At 42.1% G+C, this 17,969-nt stretch overlaps 1 protein-coding gene across 1 annotated transcript in view; it reads right to left on the reverse strand.

Moving 5' to 3' along the window:
- Nucleotides 1-17,969, reverse strand: part of ADCY3 (adenylate cyclase 3) — a 369,755-nt gene that overhangs the window by 134,031 nt on the left and 217,755 nt on the right. The window contains exon 4 of the mRNA XM_029596196.1: nt 13,719-13,830. Coding sequence (XP_029452056.1) covers nt 13,719-13,830 — 112 coding nt within the window. The remainder of the gene's footprint in view (nt 1-13,718; nt 13,831-17,969) is intronic.

Genomic DNA, 17,969 nt, shown 5'->3' on the forward strand with positions numbered 1-17,969 from the left:
CTCTTCATTGGCTTACCATGGCTCCCTAACTTGGCTACCTCGTCTTTACTATTCTATCTTGCCTTGCAGCCTACCTAGGCCTCATGTCTCTTGCCCAAGCCTCTTGCCTTTTCCTGTGGCCTCCTTGACTTCTAGTCTTGATCTGCAGCATCTCTGGGCCTTTAGCCTTGCTCTGCTCTTGACCTTGAGACTTGCTTTGTGGCCTTTCCGGGTATAGTGCCTAGCCTGTGGCCATTGAGCCTACTATTCATGGCTGCGGCCTTCTATGTTCCATGTTCCCTGTTCCTGTCCAATCCTGTCTAGTCCAGTTCTTGTCCAGCTCTGTTCCAGTTCTCAGCCTAAGCCCTGTTCCAGTTCTGAACCTGAGCCCTGATCCAGTCCCCAGCCTGAGCTCGTATCTAGTCCTGTACTCAGTCAGTGCCTATATCCAGCCCCAGCCAGTTCCAGTATCCAGTCTTTGTTTGTGTCCAGCTCTCAGGCAGTACCTGTGTCCTACCCTCAACCAGTACCTGTATTCAGTCCTCAGCCTGAGCCTGTATCCAACCTCATCTGTCTCCAGCTCCTGCCAAACCCTCAGCATCAGCTCACCCTCTGGCCTTGTTTGTGCCCAGCTCCTGCCAAGCCCCAGTACAAGTCCAACCTCCAACCATGATGAACGCCAGGAAACAAGCCCTACTGGCCCCCAGAACCCAAGGGCTCAACCTGTGGGAGAGGGGTTCGCTAGGCAGAAGATCAGCACCTGTCTAGCCCTGTAGCACTGTGCCACTTCAGTGAGGATGTATCCTGACTCCAGCTACCCAGCTCCAGAAGGGTACCAGCATGTCACTCGGCACTCCAGAGAACCTGATTTGGCACATCAGTGCCCCAGAGAACCTGATTTAGCATTTCAGTGCCCCAGAGAAACTGATTTAACAATCCAGCACTCCGGAAAACCTGACTCCACAGTTCAGGGCTAACAAAGCTTTGGTTTACAACCAATGCCTCAGAAAGATGTTGGCCCTAGAGCACGGAAGCAGAAAGACTCTAAGTTAAGATCACTGCTTTGGAGTGAGACTGCTAGAATACCTATTGACCACAGCCTCCATAGTAAATGGGACCCAGGAGGAGGGGGTCTTAAAGGAGGGAGTTACTGTCATGGTTCACCTACTATGCAGTCTCTCCATGCCAAGGTTCAGTCTTGCTCTGTGGCCTTTCTAAATATCTATTTCACCATCAAAAGAAAGGACACTCGCAACAGATTCTTTTTGTGAGCAGCACCTGCTCTCTGGAACTCCCTTGCAGAACTGCTCTGACAAATACATGATTATTCCCGCTTCAGGAAGCAAATAAAAGCCTGACTCTTCTATTAAGCTTTTGATACCCAATACAGAACACACAAAGATGCTAAACTGGCTATGAGAAACTGGCTGGTATCACCTTAAACGTGCTGCTACAACTAACATTTTCAATACAATATTACTTATTTTTAGAGTTAGTTACTAGTATTTTTGTTGTGCCGCTGGTACAATCTAGTCACAATAAGCCCAATATTCAAACACTGAATAGAAGGACTTATCTGGCTATCTAGCAGCTGCTAAATATCCGGTTATGCTCAGCGGACAACAGATAGCTGGATAAGTCACTTATCCAGTTATCTGGCTAGCTGGCTAACTTGAGGTTGGGCAGTGCGCAGATTGGGGCAGCGCTGCTCAGCTGGATAACTTATCCAGCTAAGTAGCGAATTTGAGACTTAGCCGGATAAGTTAACTGACTAAGTCTAGACCCGCTATTGTGCTTGTCTAGACTTAACCAGATAACACTTATCTAGCAAAGTAGCATTTGTGCATGGATATTCACCAGCTTAGCCATGCTGCTGAATATACTTGTAACTTAGGGCCTCATTTTCTAAACGGATCGCACGCGTACAAAACCAAAATGGGGGTGGAGTCGGCCCTGGAAGAGGAGGAGTTGGGGCGTCACCGGGGCCGACTCCGGGAAGACGCCACGGACGACGAAAAGGTAAGGCCCTTTTTGCGTCCGAGTTCGTGCCCAATAGCTACATCTTCTATGGTGGCGCTATTGGGTGCAAAACCGGCAACGATCGCACCGCGACGGTGCGATCGCTGCCGGCTAGCGCAGGCCCACCCCCTGTTTCAGTCCCCCGCCCCTCATTCCCTAAAGTATTGCAGGACTGCAATACTTTAGAAAATGACGCCCTTAGACGGATAAGTTGTATCTGGCTAAGTTACCCTAGTATTCTTATCATATTTGTTTTTTGAATTTGGTTTGAAGCTTTTCATTGTTTGCTTAGGATGAGCTGCATTTGGTTATGGTATTTATTGATTTAGATAAGTTAGTGATAAGGTACAATTTTTCTTTGCTAATGTTATAAATAGATTTTTTTTGCTACTATTCTTATTGTAAAAGCTGCAGATGACTACTGTTTTTTAATACTTCTACTCTAATTTTGATGTAAACAACTTTGAGTGAATTTTATATTCAAAAAGGTATGTAATGAATCAAAGTAATAATTAGATAAATAAATATCTCATCTACCTTAATTTCTTCTCTGTATCATCTGTTCAATTCTGTGTCTCTTGTTCTTTTTGCCTCTACCATGCACCTTGGTCTCTCTTCCTTTCCGCCTTCCTCTCTCTTCTTCAAAATACCTTTTTCCCTATTGCTCTTTTGTTCAGTCTCCCCTGCATATTCTTGTCTTATCCATCCCAATTTCCCTCTCTTCCTCTCTATGCTCCTCTCTCCATCTTAACAATCCAATGCTTCTCTCCCTGCTATTTCCCAATGTTCCTCTCCCTGTCCTCTTCTACTACATTCATCTCCATCTTATCTCTATTGGATGTGGCAGGGACATAGTGGAATTCAAATAGAAAAACCCATTACACACACATTTATACACCACAAATAAAAAATGTATAACGATACCCCTTTAAGGAGGAAAAAAGACCTCAGAACCCACGTGTAAGTTTTATAAAAAACGTATACACATTTACGGGTAGGTCAATCATCGGTCTTTTAGAAAAACCTCCCCAAGTGCCTTTATTGCTATTTTAAATTTTTGTTTCAATATTTCTTCTTTTTTGATAAAAATCACAGTTAACAGCAAAATGCTAGCTAACGTTGGCATTTTGATCTACAACATGAGTGGTTGCATGGAGTGACTTCCTATATGAAGAATTGTGTGCAATGGTTCTTGTAGGTTTTCGAATGAGAATGGGTTTGAAGTCAAGAGCCTTTTGAGACCTCAAGATAAGTTTTTTGGTTTTTCAAAAAATATTTGAGCTATTTTGAGCCATTTGAGCCAAAAATTGTGAGCTTATCAGAAAGCATTGCATGATTCCAGAGGTGTAAACTTTATGAAAATACAGATCTCAATTGGATATCACAGGAAGAATTAAACAGCGATTTTTATCAAAAAAGAAGAAATATTGAAACAAAAATTAAATATAGCAATAAAGGCACTTGGGGACGTTTTTCTAAAAGACCTATGATTGACCTACCCGTAAATGTATATAACTTTTGTATAAAACTTATACTTGGGTTCTGAGGTCTTTTTTCCTCCTTAAAGGGGTATCGTATACATTTTTGATTTGTGGTGTATAAATGTGTGTGTAATAGGTTTTTCTATTTGAATACTTCTATACTTTACACATCCTGGTTGTTTTTGAAATAATAGGGACATAGTGGAAACAGAACTGTGTTACCAGTCCCTGTAGCTTCTTCATCACCACCCTCTATATGCTATCTTTGTAAACAGACCTCCAAGAAAGCTTGTGCCAAATGGGACATGTTGAGAAAGACCAGCACTCCTTGTTCTGTCTCTTCCTCATTGAGGCATTCTTTTTATTTAGAGTAGAAATGTGGGCATTACAAGCATTTGGGCTGTGGGTGCAGTGAGTGAAAGATTTTCTTGCTGTATTCCTATAACTCATACTTCCTCAGAGTGGCAAGAAAGATAGACTAGACCACTGCTGATAAGTGGCACTGTGTAATAATGAGCAAATGACTGAATTTGTATATCTTATGCTTTAAGTGTAAGACTTGAGGTGACTGTGGTCTGTGTCTCCTTTCCTCTGTGGCCCGCATAGGATTACATCACAGAATGGGCGGACAGAAAGTAGCCCAGAGCAGGGTGCAGCTGCTCCGAACAAACGAGCTGAGAGCACTCTAAATTCTACCCACGGAACACCATTCTTCTGATGTTATAGCCATGGTTATAGCTCTAAAAGCAGAGGTAATGATTGCATCATGTTTTCAAAAAGACTGGGGTAACTAGCATAGAGCAGCCATGATTACATCCTTAAGAGTGGTGGAAGGACTGCATCAGAAGACTGGGGTAACCTGCATGGAGTGGCTATAATTATAACCCTACCATCATAATCCTATTGAATGGTGGAATGCTTTGAACAACAGACTCACTAATTTGGGTGGCTTTTTGTATTATTATAAAGCTTGATGGTAAAGGCATGGGACAGGGCCTCAGGATTGGGTTAAGAATGAAACTTGTAAGAACCAAAAAGAAAGACAAGGCCTAGAACAGCCTACCAGAGAAGGCTGTGGATGTCAACACTGTAACAGAATTTAAACATGCTTGGGACAGATATAGAGGGCAGTGGTAAAAAATGGGCTGAGAGGTTGGGTAAAAGACATTGGGGGAGCTGGTATTGGTTTAAGTATGGAAATGTATATGCTTATCTACTCAAAGTAAAAGAGAACCAAAGAAGAAGACAATTGGGCAGACTGGATGGGACAATTGGTCTTTATCTGCCGCCACCATCTCATCTACTATGGTTTTAGGAAATATGTTTATGGCAGGATAACTTGCTATATATATACTGTTTTTACAGGAAAACCAGGAAGTGGCTCTGAGACAGTCTTCAAGCAGAATACAACTTATTATCTCTAAATACAGTGACTTCCAGTCCTTCAGCAGACAGCCAGGAGCTGTAAAACACTCCTAATCAAATAGATATATCCTGTATTTCAAGAAGGCCTGGAAGCTAAATGGCCTTGTCATGTAATAGATGCATCCAGAAACACAAACATTAATAAGGAGATTCTGGCAGACAATTGAACATGTATTTTAGAGATATTGTAATGGCATTTTAGCCAGTACCATGTAAAACCCTCTGTTGGACAAAAAGAGGAATTACAACAATATAGCCTGGTTGAATAATAATAATTATTTATTGAATTTAGTGTACTGCCTGTAAAACAATTTATCCACACATAAAATCCAATCAGCATACATAAAAACAAAGACCAAAAAATAATATTCAATAATAAAAGGTCACCAAACACCAAAGGAAGCATTACCTAGCAAAACAAACCACCAAAGAGAACATAGCAAAACTAGTCATTAACAATTGTAAGCCTGGCTAAAAAGCCATGTTTTGAGTGTTTTACAAAGCTTTTTGACATTTAATTCTGTACAAAAGTAAAAAGGAAGGGTGTTTCAAAGGAGTGGGGCTTGATAAGTGAGATGATTCTCTGGTGATGTCTAATTTGGTAACCGAAGGGGGAAGATGAAAGACTCTTTTGAGAGGAGTGCAGTGTGTGGGATGGGGTGTAAGGAGTCAACAGTTTTGAAAGATACAAAGGGAAATCAGAGCAAAGTTAATGAAAAGTTAGACAGAGGATTTTAAATCTAATTTGGCAGATGACATGTAACCAATGTAGAGACTGGAGGATTGGGGGTTACGTGATCAGATTTTTTAAGTCATAAATAATCTTGGCAGCTGTAGTAACTGTTGTCAGTTGAGTAGGCCCAAGAAGAAGAGAGTTGCAGTAATTTATTCTGGAAATTACAAATGCATGAATTAGTAATTTCAGTCGTGCAGCTCAAGAAGATAGCAAAGAGAAAAAGAGTGACATCTGGACAATGCTAGAAATATATGGCATCACAGAGAGTTTTGAATCAAATTGGACCTCAAGGACAGTAAAAACATTCTTAAGAGGGATGGGAGGTCCAAGCATTGTTGGAGATACAAGCTGGTGGGTGTCTCAATGAGTTACTGGGGTTGACCTTTAGTTTATAACTGAAAAGCCAACCAGCCACATGGTCCAAGTATTTGTTAAAATTTGAAAGTGAAAATGAAGCTGTCGGCAAAGCATAACAAACTGATTGAGGGTAACGGGGCAGGCTGATTAGAAAGTTGGGCAATAATTTTGAATAACTGTCGGGGATATTTGTCTACAGAGCTAATCTTGTTTGAAATTAATTTTTTCCTTGATGAAAGTATTTTGACTTGACAATGCCTACTAGCATGAATCCATTTGATTTCATGCTCAGTCAATTTGTACTTGTACCAAAGGTATTCAAAATGGCGCACTTGTTTTTTTTAAAGGTTCTCAACTCAGGATGATACCCTCAGTTCCACAATACCCATCCCTGGTATTATGCTATTTATTAATTTGGAAGTCTAAAGAAGGAGTATCAAAGTTATGGAGAAAGGCATCAAGCTCGGAAGCTAAATGGTCCAAATCTATCTGAGTTAAGATTCCTAGCTAGGACAGTTTTCTCATCTCAGGAAAATCGGGGGGAATCATGATTAAGATAGAAAGTAATCAAAGAATGGTCTGTCCATAAAAAAGTGAGGGTTGAGAAAAAATTGGCAAGTAATAAATCGCTAGAGGAGGAAAACCCAAGATCTAAAGTGTGACCTGCCACATGGGTTGGGCTGGAGACCCACTGAGTTAGGTCAAGATCAGATGTCAGTGAGAGAAAATGCCTGTCAGATAGGTGAACTGGTTTGTCAGCATGGACATTGAAGTCACCTGAAATTATCAGATTTTTATAGTATGTACACAGATGAATGAAGTCCATTATTTCTGAAAGAGAAAACAAAGAGGGGTCAGGGGGATTATAAATTATAAGAAAAGTAAGTCGAATTGATATGGAAGATTGGAATAAAATTAGTCAATTTGCCTCGATGATCTGAAATCTAATACGTTTAAACATAAGGGGACAGATTTTAAAACCTGCGCCCAGGCGCAGATTTGTTCGCCCAACCCGGCGCGAACAAATCTATGCCCGATTTTATAACATGCGCGCGCAGTCGCGCGCATGTTAGAAAATCCAGGGGCAGCGCGCACAAGGGGGTGCACAATTGTGCAACATGCGCGCGCTGAGCCGCGCAGCCTGCCTCCGTTCCCTCCTGCCCCCACGCACCTTCCCCTCTCTTCCCCTACCTAACCTGCCCCCCAGCTCTACCTAGAACCCACCTTACTTTTGTTGAAGAAGCTATGCGCACCGGCCAATGGCCGGCCTGTGATCCCGGACATAGGGGCAAATGGCTGCTGTGCCTGGAGGCTCAGGCCCCGCCCCGCTCCCAGACAGCCCCGGACCGCCCACACCCTGCCCCTTTTTGCAAGCCCCGGGACATACACGCGTCCCGAGGCTTGCGCGTGCTGTTGAGCCTATGCAAGATAGGCTCGGCGCGCGCAGGGGGAGGCAGGGGTAGATTTTCGGGGGTTGCTCAGGTATCTTATGTGCGCAACCCTTTGTAAATCTACCCCAAGGCTTTTTCATAAAGGATAGCTACCCCACCACTAGAGTAGTGGTTCCTACATTTATAAAATAAAGAGAAACTGAAGGGGCATGCTTGTGAAAGGCAGAAGGAGTCACCATTTTAAAGCCAGGTTTCTGTCAAGAACAGTATATGAAGTCTGGATGAAAAGATTAAGTCCTTAACATATTTGGAACTAAGGGATCTGACATTTAATAGACCACAAGAAATTGGGGAATCCGATGGGAAGGTAAAGCTGAGGCACTGAAATAAGACAAGTATGTGTAGGAATGCAGAAAGATTTTGGGAAATGGAAGAAATGACTATATCTGCCACTGCCCCAAGTAAAGAGAATACAAGATGTAGCAAAAATCAAGAGTATAAAAATAGAATGGAAGACCAAAGAAGTAGCATCACAAGAGTATAATAACTAATAACAAACCAATAATAAGGGAATGAAAATAAACAAGAAAATAGATAATATCAAATAAAAAAATCAATAAGACAGAGAATAATAGATAAAACCCAAGAATAAAATAAATAAAAAAGTAATAATTAAAGCAATAAAACTCATAAGAATGATTGTATTTAAAAAAAAATAAAAAAAAAAAATATATATATATATATAAACTTAAAAGAGAGTGAACTCAGGAGACTGGTAATGAAAATTAATAAAAATTAGGAATGTTATAGAAACATAGACAACCCAATAAAAATAATAAGATGACTAAAAGGAGACAGATTGAAAGGACATGTATATCTATAGATATTCTGACAGATTAGACTGATGTGAGTTCATATTTCCAGTCTTCTGTGGTACCACTGCATGTGTGACCAGGGTCTGGGAAAAGAGTTCACATTAGGTAAAGAAACATAGTTTTTAAAAGATGAGCAACTCAGAAGGAATTTCTGTTAGCATCTGGCAGGACTGACAAAGACATTGTTCTGATTTAGTATATTGGAACATAATAGTCTAAATGCAGGCAGCATAGATATAAGCTATTTAAACTTTGCTTATCAGGACAAATTGGATAAAGTCTTTAAATACCTATGACATAGAGACCTCTAAGTAACTGACTCGGTGAGTGACTGTGCTATGTAATAACAGCATTAACTTTATTCCATGAGAGCAGAAGAATGTTTGTACCTATAGAATTTGTGAAATGGATTGACTGTGAATCTACTTTAACATTACACATTAGTTTAATGACTTTTTATGGAATATCAACTAGATGAAGGAAGATATGCCTTATGCAAGCTTCTTGTTAATGCTGTGAAATACAGGTGCTTGATTTAAATTAAGACTCAGTATTGGTTTTATACTGCATGAATTAAAGTGGACCAAATGTATTAAATTGACCTTCCGGTGCAACCCCCCCCACACACACACATAATTGTAATTCAATACAAAGTTCAGAATGATTCCTTCAGGAGATGACAGCTTCAGATGGTAGAAAATCACTATGTAATAATGATAACTCTGAAAGAATCATTTTAAGGCCCAGTACCTCTGTACTGTGCGGGTAATTGGACATGGAAAATTGATTTTAAACCATTATTTTGAGAAGACACGATCAGTGTCAGAATGGCCTCAGGTAAGCAAATCAAAGTTCTCATTTTAATAAACTAAATTTTTGCCACCAGAAGGCAGAGAGTGTGCATGAAATAAAGACAAGTAATCTCACCAAAGAAAAGCAAAGAGCACACACGATTACAACAGTGCAGCAGGACATGTACAGTATTTTAAATGTAACGTTCTCATTGAACACTTCTGCTGGGCAAGAGATATAGCAACACAGAAAGCAAACTGAGCAAGAGTGAAGTAAATCTGCATCTGAAGGAACTGTACGTAACTGAACTGCAATTTCTGCAAGAAATACAGCCTCTCATGTGGTCTTTCAGTCTCCTTTTTCCTACCTCATTCACTTTCTTAAATTTTCTTTCCTACTTCTCAAGCTCTCTCATGTCAGTTATTTCTTTCTATTTCCTTTTTCTCAACTCTATCCCTCATCGGAGTTGGCAATTCATTTGCAAATTTACAAAATTAAACAAAAACTGGTCTTCGTGCATAGAATGCACTATGTCCAAAGCCCCTGGTTTGCTGTGATTTGGCAGCCATGGCAACTAGGAACTCTTCTTCTAGAACGTTCCTCTCTTAGAGAATATACGCATCCAGGTCTTCAAATCTTGCTTCAGGATCTTCCCCACCTTGTTAGCCTTTCTCTGGACTGCTTCTAGTCTAAGAAATCAATTTTCAAAAATCGTAAAAATCAGCCAGAGAAGTTGTTAGGGATATTCGGTGGGTTAAACATACCACTGAGTACCCTCGAATAAAGTTATTCAAGTTTACCTACCTAGATAACTTTCAGATCTAACCAGCTATGTTTGAATATCGCTGGTTAGGTTTCAAAGTTATCCAAGAATGTGTACGATAATGGTGCACCATAAACAGGGCTTCTGGTTTTCAGAGATTTTAATTTGGCAAACTGCAGTGCCTGAGTAGAGCTCCAAGCTGCAGGCATTGCCAACTTCTCGCAACTGCCAATACTTGCAGCAACACAATAGCACCCTTGGTTGTTGCCACAAATGCCAGCAGCTACAAGATGTCAGTGTTGCCAGCAGCTCAGTCAGACCTCCTTTCAGGCTATACAGCTTGCCAAATTAAAATCCCCCAAAACCAGAAGCTCTAGCCGTAAGGCAGTAGACCACTCATAGTAACAAACAAAGTAACAAAGGAATGACAGCAGAAAAAGACCTAATAGTCCATCCAGTCTGCCCAGCAGTAGTAACTGCTGCTCCATGCAAGACACCCCCCTGCTTCTGTTAAGGGTAGTAACTGCCACTCTGTGCAGGTTACCCCCAAGCCTTATGTTAAGGGTAGTAATATTTACAATCAAAACAAAGCAACTGTCAAATCCTTAACAAAATTGCTGCTAGGAACATTTTTACAGTGTGAGCAACCTTCTTGATAATTCATACAATGCTGCTGCTTAAAAGTGCTTTGCTTTTGGACTTGGCCATAGAAGTAGTCCTGTGCTTTTTCCCTTATGTCTCCCCCAAAAAAATGATCTCACTCAAAAGAATTATATATCTTGGATAATAAATGGACAATTAAAAGATTGTAAGTGACCCTGCTTTATTGGATTGCTGGTGAAGACTCTGACATTCTACCACAGATCAGGAAATATGGAAATGCAAATATAACAATTACTCCTGAAGAAGATAATCTTTCCGAAACATTGCAATGTCAGGTCGGAGTTAAGGGTTGCACAGAGGAAGACCGTTTCGGTCTATGTGTACCGCCTCCCAAAGTTTACTGCCTTCATCTTTAAATCCAGCATATATAAGTCTATTTACTTAAAACTTTTATTTGCAAAAACAAAAAATATATAGACTTCTAGTACTGTTGGCTCACGTTTAGCAATGAGTGGGAATCCATACAGTGACCAATGATTATACTTTAGCACATTCATTGATCAGGAACTCAAAAGTTTTCGTGCTTGTCAAGTGCTATATGAGGTTCACTTACAATCTTTTAATTGTCGAAGTTATTATCCAAGATATATAATTCTTTTTAGTGAGATCATTTTTGGGGATATATTTTTCATTCTTTCACTCTTTGGTTCACTACTTATAGTATTTTCCCTGTCTGCATAACAGTACACTGGACCGCAAAAATAATCTATCTGTCTGAATCCAATTTCCCTTTTTCCCCCTCCACCATCAAAGTGGAGAGTGATGCTGCAGTTGTGTCAAAATCATGTAAGCTAATTGGTTAAGGGTAATAATCCCCATGCCTTCTGATAGTGGTAGTAGCTGCGCTCCATGCTGGTTACCCTGCATACAGCCTTTTCTTAATTTTCAACTCTAGCCTTTAGGGATCCACAGTGTTTATCCCATGCCTTTTTTAATTTGTTTACTGTTCTCGTCTTCACCACCTCTTCTTGAAGGGCATTCTAGGCATCCACCACCCTCTCTATGAAGAAATATTTCCTGACATTGGTCCCGAGTCGTCTCCCTTGAAGTTTCATATTGTAACCCCTAGTTCTACTGTTTGCTTTCCAACGGAAAAGGTTTGGGGAACATGCATCATTAAAACCTTTCAGGTATCTGAAGGACTGTTTCATATCGCCCTCGTACCTCCTCTCTTCCAGGGTATACATATTCAGATCTTTCAGCCTCTCCTCATAAGTCTTCCGATACAGACCCCAAACCAGTTTGGTCGCCCTTCTCTGGACCATCTCCATTCTGTCTCTATCCTTTTCAAGACATGGACTCCAAAACTGAACACAGAACTCCAGGTGAGGCCTCACCAAGGACCTACACAAGGGCATTATCACCTCCTTTTTCTTTCAGCCCAGTATTCTTCTGGCTTTAGCTATAACCTTGTCACATTGCTTCACCACCTTCAGATCCCCAACACTATCACCCCAAGGTCCTCCTCCTAGTCTGTGCAAATTAGTCTTTCACCCACCATCACATACAGCTCTTTTGGATTACTGTATCCCAGATGCATGACTCTGCACTTCTTGCCACTGAATCTCAGTTGTCAAGTCTTCAACCACTCTTCAAGATTTTTAAATCACTTTTCATTCTCTCTACTCCTTCAGGCATGTCCATTCTGTTGCAGATCTTAGTATCATCTGCAAACAGACAAACCTTACCTTCTATCCCTTCCGCAATGTTGCTCACAAAGATATCGAAGAGAACCAGTCCCAAAACTGATTCCTGTGGCACTCCACTTAACACCATTCTTTCTTCAGAGTAGGTTCCATTTACCATTACATGCTGTCTCCTGTCATTCAAACCAGTTTGTAGTCCACTCCCCCACCTTTGCTCTGAGTCCTAAGCTTCTCATTTTATTAAAAGCCTCCTATGTGGAACCATTATCAAAAGCTTTGCTAAGATACAAATAAATCACATTAGGGCTCTTCCTTGATCCCATTTTCTAGTCATTCAATCAAAAAAACCCATTCAAATTTAAATCCTTTCCTTCAGCAGCATTTCCCTTAATTTTCCCACCACTGAGGTGAGGCTAACCAGTCTATAGTTTCCAGCCTCCTCTCTGCTACCACTCTTGTAAAATGGGACCACCACAACTCTTCTCCAGTCACACGGCACCACTTCCGTTTCCAGGGACCTATTCAACAGGCCTTTCCGCGGACTCAGCAGCACATCTGTAAGTCCCCTCAGTATCCTGGGATATACCTCATCCAGCCACATGGCCTTGTCCACTTTCAGTTTTCCTAGCTCTTCTCCTATATTCTTTTCTATAAACAGAGTTTTGTCTATCCCACCCCCATTTACAGTCTTCTCAACCAGCAACATTCCTTCTCCAGGGAATTCTTTAGTGAATAGCAAACTGAAGTATTTGTTTAATATTTCAGCCATTTCTTCACCTCTCTCCACACATTGTTCTTTGCTACCCATCAATTTCACTATACCACTTCTAGCCTCCCTTTTTTCTCTGATATATCTATAAAATGTTTTGTCACCGCAACTTTACAACTTTGATAATTCTTTCTTCTGCTTGACCTTTTGCTTTCCTGATTTCTTTCTTCGTCTCCCTCACTTTCACCAAGTATTCTTTCCTGTGTTCCTCCGAGTGATGTCATCACATCCTAGTATTTAGTCTGCCCTTCGTTTGCTAACAAACTGAGGGCATTGTGAACAGCTCTAGATCCTTTTCAGAAAAGAACAGGATAAAATTAAAATGGAAACCAGCCAGTCCTGTTTCCCCCATCCCCTCCAACCAACTAGTCATCCAGCTCCCTCCCGCTCAGTCTCTCCCAGGACAGCTCATGTCTTTTGGCATCTCACAGCTCAAACTCACAGAAGGTCATACAGTATCTTGTGGTATTTCAGTCATGGGAGAACAGGTGCTCTGCTGGAGGGGTTGGACAGACTGGTGGGGACAGGCTTGGGATGCGAGGGGAGAGATTGGTATCGTAACCTCAGCAGCTCCCTCTACAACGCTATCACTCCCATTGGACCAGGCAGGCCACCGAAATTCTGCAGGAGAACATAAAATTATGTGGGATGGGGGAATTCTGCGTAAATTCCTCATTGTGTAGTGGCACAGGATTCTCCCAGGAATCAAGTGGCCTGGGTACCTAACTTTTCTGCATATTGGACTCATTGATTTTACTTCTAAAACTGAATAAAAAGCAAAAGCTTTAATGAACAGCATAAGACTTGGAAAACAATACTTACAGCTGCCAACTTATCAAAGCGGGCAAAAAGCTCATTTAGCAGCTTGACCAGCTCCTGGGCACTGCAGGCAGAGGATAACTGTGTGAAGCCAACAATATCAGCAAAGAGTATGCTAGAAAAGAGATGGAAAGACAGAGAGTAAGAGAAAATCAATTTCAGTTCACAAGGCCAGAAAGGTGAGAATAAGCTTGTTTCTAGTGGGCCATGAAACATCAGGCATAGGACAGGCTACCATGAGGAATGCAAGTGCCAAGACTTAGTCAAAAAAGAGCAGAAGAACAGGGAAGAGCAAGGTTCAACACAATTCATGTAAAAACCTATAAACAAAGAAGGGGAAAAGAATGCTAATTCCATTTTTAATCATTGGTCAGGTCATGGGAGACAAGCCACATAAAATAATTGCTGTATATTACATAGAAGCATAAGGGATGAAAAACAGTCTAATTCATATACAGTTCATTCATTTCCTAACCTAGCAGATGTAGCCAGAGATATCACCACTCCCTGCGTGTTTGTCTAAGACAGTGCTTAGAATATTCATTCTCAACCTTTGACACTCACTGAGTCACCCTGCTTGCAAACTGAATCTCAAACAGTCAAAGTCATGTATTGTCTTCTGTTAACATGAAAATATATATTCTATCGCTGGCCTCCAATCCTATCTCCAGTCTATTTTACACATACATGAAACATTTGTGCTGTAGAAGAGCCACAGTGAGGCCTTGTGGACTTGGTCTCAAAGTGAAATAAGAAGGAAAAAAAAAATCCACGCTCCATGTACTACAGTGTTATATTTTGTGGTTCCACAACTATTGTTATAGGCTGAAAGGAAAGAAAAGACTCCTTCCTTGAATAATGCCACTGACGTCTCTTGATTGACCTTAGAATACAAATGCTAGTAAATTCACTTTCTTAGTGGACCTTGTGATTTGCCCTAAATGGATTTTACTGCATCTACGTAGCTAATACGGGCTCTTTTTACACAGTTTATACCTGCCATGACTGTAAAATGCACATGTTTTTGCTGTGTGGCTATATTATTACATTTGCCACCTTTATGTGACATCTTGCATCTTTGAATTATGTATAAATTTTTTTCTGTACTGCAGGGGAAGAGACCAGAAGATTATTTTTAATACTGCATGAGTGTATGCAAAGCTAGGTGTTTTATTAAAGGTTCCAATTCTAGATCTGGAATATAGAATCTAGCGTCGTTTTACTCTTTCTTTCCCAAGCTTTAGATTGCTTACAAAGCAGATAAACTTCTCAGGTGTTTCATTTACATATTCCTATTTCAAGGCCATAATTTCCTCTGTCTGGTGATCAGTAATTCATGCTTTGGAGAATTTCTCATATTTTATACTGTTTATTTAATATTCTGTGTATTGTATCCCTTATGAATCCATCTCTGGTCATTATTTAAGGAATTCATTATTCATTATCAACAGAACAACTCCCATGGAACTGCAGGAACTGTACCACCAGTATTCCTCTAATATGACAGAATGCATGTACTTTTTGCATTTAATAGGGAATTGATAGATGCATTTACATTCCTTCACATTTCTTAAAATCAGCAAATACAGGATTGCTCGAGTTTCCATCCTTCCAACAGGCCCATTGTTGTGCATTCTCAGTCACAGGACCCCTTCTATGGAATTCAATGACTGAGCAGCTACGTGTCATGTCAAATTTTAACACATTTAGAAAGGGTCTCAAGACATGACTGAGCAGGCATTTGACATTGAAAATTAATAGTTATCTGTCTTTGATAAGGCCCTAGCAGCAACATGCCTTCTTTGAAGACCTATAGGTCCCACAGGTGAATTGTTCTTTGTTTTATGTTCTTGATTTTTAGTTTATATATATATCTTATTGAGTTTTATTTTGTAATCCAACTATGTATGTTTTATTGTAGGCCACTATGATCTTTTGTAAGTGCTGCAGTTGATAAATTCTTTTAAAATAAAAAAACAACAAGTATATGTTACGCCCGTTGGTCGCAGACGGCTGCGACCACTAATGCTCACCTCTTTCTTTGCTACTTTGACATCACTGGGGAAAGTGGCGGCCTCCACCAGCTACCGCCGACCTTTCTGGCATTCCCGGGACAGCGTGGGCGCTGCCGACTGCCATCTTACCTTTGGGATCACTTAGCGGATTCAGCAATGCACACGCATGGGCCAGTCTTAAGCACATCATGGCGGGAACCTCGGGGGCGTCCCCTCCAGTTGACGTCTTCACTTTGCGATACTTAAGCTGGCTGGCCCTGACACTGATGAGTTAGCAAGGAGTTCCCTCATTGCTGAATCCGCTTCACTCTTACGGACTTCCTGTTCCAGTTCCTGCACTTCGGCGTGAGACGCTCTGGGTACCTGTTCCTCGGGGGCCCTTCCTCGTCTCTGGCTATTCGCTCCTCGGAGGGCCTTCTGCCTTGGACTGCTGCCTGTCCCGTTCCCGGGACCTCTCCTGGAACTATCAATCTGTGAGTACCTTGACCCTACGGACCACTACTGTACCAGCTTTATTGTGGGATCCTCTCCGGTGGACCCTGTGCCTCAGGCCACTACTGTGCCATCTCTAAGTAAGGAACCTCTTTGGTATACCCTATGCTGCAGGCCACTGTTACATCATCGCTACAGGACCCTCACCGGTGTACCCCGTGCCTCGGGCCTCTACCATACCATCTCTGAGTGGGAATCGTTTGGTGTACCTTGTGCTGCAGGCCACAACTGCATCATCACCACGGAGAAACTTCACCGGTGTACCCTGCTCTGTGGACCATTATCAGATCTACCACGTCTGAGGTATTCCCTCTGGGTATACCCCTCTGCACAAGACTTTGTTACTTTCTCCTGCACCCCCCACTCTGCGGGCTGTGCCTTTCTATCTCTCTAATAAAGACTCTATTCCACAGCTGTGTCTGACGTCCGCTGAGACTGCATCTCCCGACGGTGAGGCTCACAGGACTCCTCCCTGTGGGCGGTACCATCTCTCACCTCGGCCCAGGGCCCACATACCTACAAGACATAACAGATTGCTAACTCCATGGACCCAGCACAGGTCTCAGCGATTCAGGCCATCCCTGGCCTGGCTCAGCGAATTTCAGAGCAGCAAAAAGTATTAGAGACTTTGGCTAACACCATCAATCAATTAAGCACTCGGCTGGACTCTGCCTCGACGCCTGCCAAGCCAAGCGCGGCTTCACATGCATCACCGTTTCAGCCTCCTGTGCCCTTGCCAGCACTCCCTTGCTTTGCAGGTGACCCCTTGTTGTGTAGCATGCGCTTTTCTTTGCAACCTGCATATTTTACCGACGTAGTGTCCAAAACTATGTACATCTTATCCCTCCTGGGCGGAAAAGCCTTGTCCTGGGCTTCACCACTTTGGGAGCGAATGGTTCCAATTCTCAACAACTTGCCAGGCTTCTTTGCCCTATTTCGCTCCGTATTTGATGACCCTGATCGCAAGACAGTCGCTGGATCCGTACTCCTGCATCTGCAACAATATGCCAGGTCACTGACCAAATATGTCATTGAGTTTAGGACTCTTTCCTCAGAATTACACTGGGATCTGGGCTGCCTGCGTGCCACATTCCTGGTAGGTCTAAATTCATGCATCAAAGACGAATTAGCAGCATGAGAACTTCCTGAGGCCTTGGACTCCCTTATCGACCTGGCAGGTTGCATTGATCGTCATCTGCGTGAGCGGTCGCACGAGGCTAGAGGATTCAAGAGGATGTCGTCAAGTGTTCCACGCATTCATCCAACATCTACCACTCAGATTTCTCCTGCACTGAGGAGGAGGAAACAATGCAAATGGATCACAGTCATCTATCTGCTAAGGAGAGGCGTCATCGGCAAAGATCAGGTCTTTGCATGTATTGTGGCCAGTCAGGTCATGCGGTACCCTCCTGTCCACTCTGTCCGGGAAACTCCCAGGCCTAGGATCCGCCGGACGACTCCTCCTAAGTCTGACCGCACCATCTCCTCCACTAACACTACCTGTCTACACTAACTCGGACGCCCTAGAATTTCACACCCTAGCCCTGGTGGACTCCGGGGCTGGTGGGAACTTTATACTCAGATAACTCGTGGAACACCTATGAATCCCCACTGTCCTGACACCTACGCCATTGCTACTGTCTTCAATTCATGGCGAGCCATTACCAGGTGAAGTTACCTACTCCACCACGCCAATCCAACTTCGCACCGGGTCACTGCACACGGAGAACATTTCCTTTTTGGTCTT

Source organism: Rhinatrema bivittatum, chromosome 3, assembly GCF_901001135.1.
Source record: "Rhinatrema bivittatum chromosome 3, aRhiBiv1.1, whole genome shotgun sequence".
Taxonomy (NCBI): Eukaryota; Metazoa; Chordata; class Amphibia; order Gymnophiona; family Rhinatrematidae; genus Rhinatrema; species Rhinatrema bivittatum.